Here is an 8,473-nt window from a genome sequence, read left to right on the forward strand (position 1 = left end):
TCCCACAATAAAATAAATAAAATCAAAATAACCCCCCAAAAAGGTAGTAGTACTATTACCCCCGTTTTACAAATAAGGGCAGTGAAGCTCAGAAAGGTTAAACGCCTTGCCAAGGTCGCACCAGCTTTCGGGGCAGAGAGTAGATTTGCACCTAACCTCACTCACACCATCCGCTTCCAGATGCCTGAAGTCAGGGTTCTGGGCCACGACGGGGAGCATAGAAGGAGCCAGAAACCCGCAGGGGGACAGAGCAAAGGGCAGCAGAGAATCCGAAGAACAGGCCCTGGGAGGGGGCAGGGGTGGAAGCTCGCCTGCCCGTCCCCTTAGTGAGCAGGGCCCAGACTCTGCCTCTTCCGGGCTCTGTGACCCACCCACAAAATCAGGGGATTCCTCCTCTGACAGTCTGTTACGACAGCACTTTGCCAAGATCCTCCTCTGGGGTCCCCTAAACCTACCGTGCAAAGTCCTGCCTCTAGGCCGTTGCTCACACTCTCTCCTCCCCCCGCCTGGAGCACTGCTGTGGTTTGGATATTTGTCCCCTCCAAAATGCATGCTGAAATTTAATCCACTACGTGGCAGTATGGAGAGGTGGGCCTTTAAGAGGTGACTGGGTCATGAGGGTTCTGCCCTCATGAATGGATTAATCTATTCGTGGGTCAATGGGTTAAGAGGTTTTCACAGAAGTGGGACTGGTGGCTTTGTAAGAAGAGGAAGACAGACCTCAGCCCACCCTCTCACCAGATACCGGCTTGGGACTCTGCAGAGGGTCCCCACCAGCAGCAAGGCCCCCACCAGATGCAGCCCCTCGACCTTGGACTTCTCAGCCTACATAATGGTAAGAAACAAATTCTTCTTCTTATGAATCACCCAGTTTCAGGTATTCTGTTCTCAGCAACAGCAAACAGACTGAGACAAGCACCCGCACCCCTCTACCCAGCTCAGCTCCACTTCCTTCGAGAAAACTTTCAAGATAGCCTAGCCCTCTGGTTGAATTGCTGTAGTCGACATCAGTGCCTGCCTGGGCGGTTGACCTTCCCTAGGTGTTTCTCCTGCCTCTCCCAGTAGACCACGAAGTCGTGGAAAGCAGAGACCACACAGCCCTTGGCCCTGGCCTGGCTAGGGGTTGGGGGCACTTAATGAGAACTACTGGCTGGTGACAGGACAGCTCCCCTGGGACCCTGGGGAGGAGAAGCAGAGAGAGAGAGAGAGAGAGAGAGAGAGAGAGAGAGGAGAGAGAAGAGACCATACAGACTTGGGAAGTTCCAGAGCAACTTCAGGAAGCTGAAAGGCTGGGGGGCGGGGTGGTGGCAGGGAGGAACAAATGCAGAGGAAGGCAGCGGAGTGCGCAGGCAGGTCGGGGAGAAGTCGCTCCGCCCTCACCTCCCACCACCTGCACACACAGGGGTCAACAGCGAGCTTGGCCAAAGGAGGTCAGAGTGGCCGATGTTGGCAGTGCCAGGGTGACAGTGACACAGTGACAGGGCAAAAATGGAAGTGGCCGTAAGCAGGAGAAAGCTAGCACCCCAGGCCAGGGAGCCAGCCCAGGAGGGTAAGAGGTGCTCAAGAGGAGGGCCAGGACCAACGAGAGTGGGCGACTCAGCTCAGAAATAGCAGGTGTTAATCTGCTGTGTTGCTCTGCATGTCATCTGCATGTCTGCCTGGCGCTGGTCGGCGTGTCCTGCTCTGGATGTGCTGTGGCCGGGGTGGGAGCAGGCCTAATCCCTGTCCTCAAAGAGCAAAGGAAAGGCCCCGGGTCTAGAACCCTCTCAGCACGCTGTCCGCCTGCATGCTCTCAGCCCAGCCTGGCCCCCTGGGCTGGCCCACTTGACTGGCGGCCTCCGGATATGGGGACGTCGGAGGAGAGTGAAGACCAGGGCTCTTGGGGATGCCGAGAGCCAGCTATGGGCTCAGGGTGGGTCTGGGGTACACAGAGGATGAGCAGACCCCTGAGGGAAGCTGAGCAGACAGGAGGACGGCAGCCAGACAGAGCTTAGGTCTGAGTCAGCTCAGCAGCTTGCCCTCCTGCTCTGCCTCCCTGAGGGCCCATCCCACACACTGGGGTGAGCTCAGAGCTATCTATACCTCCCAGCTGGACCGGTCAGCTCTGCAGAGCTCTCCACCAACTCCCTGCATGGTCCTGCCTTGGCTCAGCCCCCGTGACTGGTAAGAGGAGATGGGATGAGCCAATGTCTGGATCCCAGCAGGACCCATGGGGCTCACGCAGGACAGGTGCCGTGGGGGCTGGGTGAGGGATCGGACACTGCACTGCCATCTCCAGCGCCCCTGCCCAGAGCCTGACCCACCTGGAGCCAGGGCTGGGCAGAAGCGGAGGAGCGGGGCCGCTCGGGTGACGGTGGAGCGCCGGGCCCGGAGGCAGGACTGGTCCCAGCCCGGCTCTCCACTTCCCACTTGAGAGGCTCTTGGCTTCTCTGAGCTTCCATTTGTGCATCTGCAAGCAGAGATTATGATTCCTCCCTCCTTCAGGGATCCCTGAAAGGACGGAAGAGACGGCGGGTGTCCGAGAGCACTGGGAGCTCCGCAGTGTCACGGAGCGATGAGGAGGCTCCTGGCCCCTGCCCCTCCTTCTTCCCAGGCCCTCCACCCTTCCCTGTCCCTCAGCAGGGAAGGAGAGCAGCACCTGAGGACGCCAATGCGGCCGGGACAGACTGCCAAACGCCGTCTCACCCTGCTTGCCCGTGCGGCGGCTTCTCTCCTGCCAAAGCGAGTTCCAACCTGAGGCCTGCCAGAGAGCCACGGCCCGGTGCTTCTACCAGTTTGGCCCGTCACAATGGTCTGGTGACCGCAGATAAAATCTCTTAAGCCCATATTTTTATGTGTGAAGTGGGGATAGAAATAGCTATCTCTAACGACTAAATAAATCTAAGCGTCCACGCAAATGTCCATGGATGGATGAACGGATAAGCAAAGTGTGGAATATACAAACAATGGAATATTGCTGAGCCTTAAAAAAGGAAGGAAATCATGACCTGGACTACGACATGCATGAACCTTGAGGACATTACCGTAGGAATCCACTTACATGTGGTACCCAGAGTGGTCAAACTCAGAGACAGAAAGTAGAAGGGGATGCCAGGGGCTGGGGGCAGGGAGGACAGGGAGAATTGGGAATTCATGTTTAAAGGGTACAGAATTTCAGTTTGGGATGACGACAAATGTCTGGAGATAGACGGTGGTGACGGTTGTACAACAACGTGAATGTACTTCAAGCCACTGAATTGTAAACTTAAAAATTATAATGGTTAAAATGGTAAATTTGACGTTATATATATATATGTAAATATATTCGACCACAAAAAAACCTCCAAAACCAAAAACCAAAAGAGTAAGCAGCCGAAGCCCCTGGTCCACAGGGCCACTGAATGAAACATCTGTTGATTCTAGCACATTCTGCTATCTCCAAGGGCCTCACCCCCACACACCTGCCGCCCCTCAGCTCTTGCCTCTGTTGCACGCCACTTGCTCCCCAATGTCCTCCAGGCCAGCTGTCCCTTTAGAGCACACGGACTCATCCTGCGGCAGCTTCCCAGCCAGGGCGCACCCTGCCTCACACAGCCCCTGCCCTGCCTCGCACAGCCCCTGCCCTGCCTCACCTCCACACCAGTTTGTGGTCAAGACCTATCCCACCCTCCACCAGAGGGTGGGAACCTTCGGTCCCAGGGGCCACTTCCTCACTGGCTAAACGAGGCCGATCAATGCAAAGCCCCAACACCACACCCGGCTCCTCCAGGGCTCCACACACCTCAGCTGCCTCCTCAGTGGCGCTTCCCTGGGGCTGGAGCAAAGCCGCAGGGGCGGGGGGAGGGGGATGGGAGAGGTATGCTTTCACCGGTGGCTGCAGAGCAGAGCCTAGCCTAGCTCCAGAGGACCTGGCTTCCCCCACAAGCAAAAGAAAGGGGAGGGGCCCTTCGGCCTTGAGGGCAAGGCTGTGGGTAAAGGACAGGGCAGTGGTGGGAGCCCCACCGCCACCAGGGCCAGTCACAAAGGAGACTTGAGCTGGGTCAGCTGAGCAGCGCTGAACAGCGCCCCAGAACCTCAGCACGCCTTATCTGGAAACAGGCTCTTCACCAGTGAATTACTTAAGATGAGGCCACACTGGACTAAGGTGGGCCCTACCCCCAACAACTGGTGTCCTTATGGGAAGAGCAGAAGACACACAGACACACACGCAGGGAAGACCGTAGCTGACCACAGGGCCAGAATCAGAGACCGGAGTGTGGGGCCACGGTGAGCAACGCCAAGAGTCGCCAGCAATGCCGGAGCTAGGAACAGGCCAACTCCCCAAGCGCTCTGAAGGAGCCAGCCTGCTGACCCCTTGACTGGGACGTCTGGCCTCCTGAACTGTGAGAGAGTGATAATTTCTGTTGTTTTAAGCCGCCCAGTTTGAGGTGACTTGTTCTGGCAGCCCCTGGAAACCAGTACAGTCAGGCCCAGGCGCCCCTCCCACGGCCTTTAAATCGCTGGCAAAGCTCCCGTGCGGGGGAGGGGCGCCAGGCCACCCAGGGGTGGGCAGCTGGGCCAGGGCCATCTTGCTGGGCACCATGGCAGAGGCTTCTGTTGTTACTGTCTCGGCCAGTTACACAGACAGACCCTCTCTGCCTCTCACTCCTGCCCCAAGACTACTGTTTCGAGCAGGGGGTTCTGGGGGCTTTCCGATGGGAATGGAAGCCCAATACAGGCTTTCCAACACCTGCTCAGTTTGTTCCTGTTTGTTCTTGTCCTACTATTCCAGATGTCCCCTCTTCTATCCAAAAGTCCACACAGCCCCATGCTGACTGCCTGGTCCTTTCCACATGGCTGCTGAACACGGTGTTTCTGGGGGATTCAGAGTCCAGAGCACTAACCATTGCGCCATGGAACCGCCATTGAACACGGAGTTTCTATGTGCTCTGCGCCCTCTGCCATTCGAGAAGATCAAGCTGTTTCTGGTGACCCTCAGCTGGAGGGACCTCTCCCAGGCGAGTAGCCTGTGCTCGAGTCTCTCCAAGGAGCTCTCCAGTCGCCTCGCGGCGCAGTCCCCTGTGCTCACTTTCCCCCCACACCGCATACCGAGCAGGGCCTCGCTCTGCCCCACCCGCACCCGGTGCCCAGAAGGCTCGGCATGTGTGTGCTGCATGAACGAGTGAGCAAATGAATGGAGGCGGGAATGAGCCCCCTTCCTCAGCACCCTTCGCAGCCAAGGTGGGCAGCCCAAAGATGAGGCATTTGCCTGGGGGAGGACTGTAGGATTTTCCCAGTCTGTTCTGGTGATATATCCCCTTTTCCAAGTTCTCCCCCATCACTGCTCACCCCCGGGGACCCACCCTCCATCCACTCAAAGGCTTCTCATCAGATGCCCCCATGCCTGCGGTACCTAGGACAGAAGAAGGCAGTGTCCACCTGGTAGAAGCCTCCAAGAGAAGCGGTTATTCCCTCTGTTACTTGGAGGGAATGCCAAGGTTACCATGTCTAGCTTTATTTCCTTGCCTCCGCTGTATTTCCAGGACTGGACCGAGAGTTCAGGGTCCTGCTGCCAAGCCCGGACAGCCTCTTACCATACATCTTGCCTTCGTCCGACAGGATGATTTTGCGCCGGCCGCAGGGCGGGTAGATGGCCAGGGCCTCCTGGAAGCTCTGCTCAATGTCTGGGCTCCACACGCCCTCTGCGTCATTGTCGATGGGCTTGTCCAGTGCCTGACTGCCCCCAGAGCCGTTGCTCCCCTCGGGGGAGTTAGGAGAGCTCCACTCGTTGGAGGTAATGGTGCCGGCCTTGTCCTCCAAGGCTCTGCTTGGAGGAGCGCCCGTTGGACCTGCCGGGGCAGAAACCACAGCACTGGTGAGACGTGGAAGAGCTGTGCAGGCCGTGGGACAGGGGCGTGGCAGGGAGGGCCAGAGCCCCAAACCAGCGGTTTAGGGGTTAAAGAGTGAAGTGAAAAGGTCTGCGAGGATCAGGCCCGGGGTCTTGGACAGGTCATTTTCCCTCTGGACACCTCAGCTCCCCACCAGATGTCAGATGAGTGCAATGACCCAGGCACTCTCTGACTGAGGCTCTAAGAACCCAGACAAGGGCTAAGAAATAGGAGACAAGGACCCAGTATCAAGGGATGCTCTGACATTAAATTAACACTGGGCAAGAAGGATGCAAGATAGTGTGTCTTGTTGGTGGGAATGTGAAATGGTGCAAAGACTATGGAAAACAGTACAGCGGATCCTCAAAAAATTAAAAAGAGATACACCACATGATCCTGCAATCCCACTTCTCGGTATATGTCCAAAAGAATCGCAGGCGGGGTCTTGGAGAGATACCTGCACAGCCATGTCCAAGAAGCATTACTTACAACAGCCAAAAGGTGGAGGCAACGCAAGGCTCATCAAAGGATGAACGGATTAACAAAAATGTAGCGCATACACACAGAGGCATATTATTCAGCCTTAAAAAGGAAGACACTCTGACACATGTGATAACATGGATGAACATTGAAAACATCATGCTAAGTGAAATAAGCCAGTCATGAAAGGTCAAATACTATATGGTTTCACTTACATGAGGTACTTAAAGTAGTCAAATTCATAGAAAGTAGAATGGTGATTACCAGGGCCTCGTGGGAAAAGGAAATGGGAAATCGTTATTTAATAAGTACAGAATTTCAGTTTTGCAAAATGAATAAGTTCTGGAGGCCTGCTGCACAATAACGTGAACATACGTAACACTACAGAACTATACACCTAAAAAAGGCTAAAGTGGTAAATTTTATGTTAGGTGTTTTTTACCACAATTAAAATTTTTTGGCCGGCCAAGCTGGCTCATGTCTCTAATCCCAGCACTCTGGGAGGCCAAGGTAGGAGGATCACTTAAGGCCAGGCGTTCAAGACCAGCCTGGGCAACACAGCAAGACTCCATCTCTACAAAAAATAATAAAAAAAATTAGCTGAGTGTGGTGGTACAGTGCACACCTGTAGTCCCAGCTACTTGGGAGGTTGAGGCAGGAGGGTCATTTGAGCCCAGGAGGGTGATGCTGCAGTGAGCTATGACTGTACCACCCCACTCTAGCTGGGACAACAGAGCAAGGCCCTGTCTCTGAAAAATAAAAAATGAAAAATTATTTATTAAAAAAAAAAACTCCCCAGGGCCCCAAATGAAAGAACTCTAAGGTGTAATTATAAACAAATTATAATTCCTATAATAGCCCTGGGAGGGAGGGGGTGAAGCTGACCTTAGTAATAAAGCAACTGAGTTTAAATAGCACTGAGAGATGCTGGGAAATTGGAACTCACCTAAATCTCAGAGAAACAGCAGAATACTGACAAAATTTGACAAAGAAGATTGTATGTCTTGGCCTAAGTTCTATGTATAAAAACTAATTGTCTGTACCAAGAATTTGCAACTAAGGAATTGCCCTTAAATGGATTTAAGATTTGAATTTTATATTACTCAGAAACTTCCAGCCAATTCATAAAAATGAACAGTGATTCCAGGCTGAAAATCCCTGAACAGATATACCCTTAATGCAGACTACAGAGAATTCCCAACGATGCTGCCTTGCTAAAGACGATCTCGAATTTAAAAATTACAACATATAGGAGGAAACAATCCACTATGATTAATATTGGATGAGATTAGATCTCTAATAACTACAAATATCTGAACTATCAGATAAAAACTATTATATAATTACATTTAAAATTATTATTGACCTAAATAAGGAATGGTAAACATGAGAAAGAACAAGACATTATCAAAAATACAACATAGGCTGGGAAAAGAACCAAATCAAACATTTAGAAATAAATTATTTAGTCACTAAAATTAAAAACTTAATGGTTTGGATTCCCAACAAATTAGATACAGAAAAAAACTCACTGGTTTGGATTCACAACAAATTAGATAGAGCTAGATAAAGAAGCAACAACCTGGAAGACAGACCTGAGGACATTACCTAGAGATGTACTTTTATAATGACAATAAAGGGCAAGAAGAACAGAATAAGGCAGTTCAACACACTTCCAATTAGAATTTCAGAAAGAGAGACTATAGATAATACAGGAGAACAACATTTGAAGAGAAAATGGCAGGAAATTGTCCAGAATTAATGAAAGAATCCTCCAATTCAGGAACCATACTGAATCCTAACTACAATTAATTCAAATAAAATAAACACATATAGAGGGGACACGGCAAGAATACCAAAAACAAAGAGATTTTAAAAGCATGCAGAGAGTTGGCCAGGCACGGCAGCTCACGCCTGTAATCCTAGCACTCTGGGAGGCCAAGGCGGGAGGATTGCTCGAGTTCAGGAGTTCAAGACCAGCCTGAGCAAGGGCGAGACCCCGTCTCTACTAAAAATACAAAGATTAGCTGCATGCAGTGGCGGTGGCGCAGGCCTGTAATCCCAGCTACTCAGGAGGCTGAGGCAGGAGGACCACTTGAGCCCAGGAGTTTGAGGTTGCAGTGAGCTAGGTGGTGAGCTGATACCAC

At 52.4% G+C, this 8,473-nt stretch overlaps 1 protein-coding gene across 1 annotated transcript in view; it reads right to left on the reverse strand.

Moving 5' to 3' along the window:
- TEAD4 (TEA domain family member 4) overlaps nucleotides 1-8,473 on the reverse strand; it is a 76,528-nt gene that overhangs the window by 41,405 nt on the left and 26,650 nt on the right. Inside the window, exon 2 of the mRNA XM_012651065.1 lies at nucleotides 5,553-5,807. Coding sequence (XP_012506519.1) covers nucleotides 5,553-5,559 — 7 coding nt within the window. The 5' untranslated portion in view covers nucleotides 5,560-5,807. The remainder of the gene's footprint in view (nucleotides 1-5,552; nucleotides 5,808-8,473) is intronic.

This window comes from Propithecus coquereli, unplaced genomic scaffold, assembly GCF_000956105.1.
Source record: "Propithecus coquereli isolate 6110/MARCELLA unplaced genomic scaffold, Pcoq_1.0 Scaffold346, whole genome shotgun sequence".
Lineage (NCBI taxonomy): Eukaryota > Metazoa > Chordata > Mammalia > Primates > Indriidae > Propithecus > Propithecus coquereli.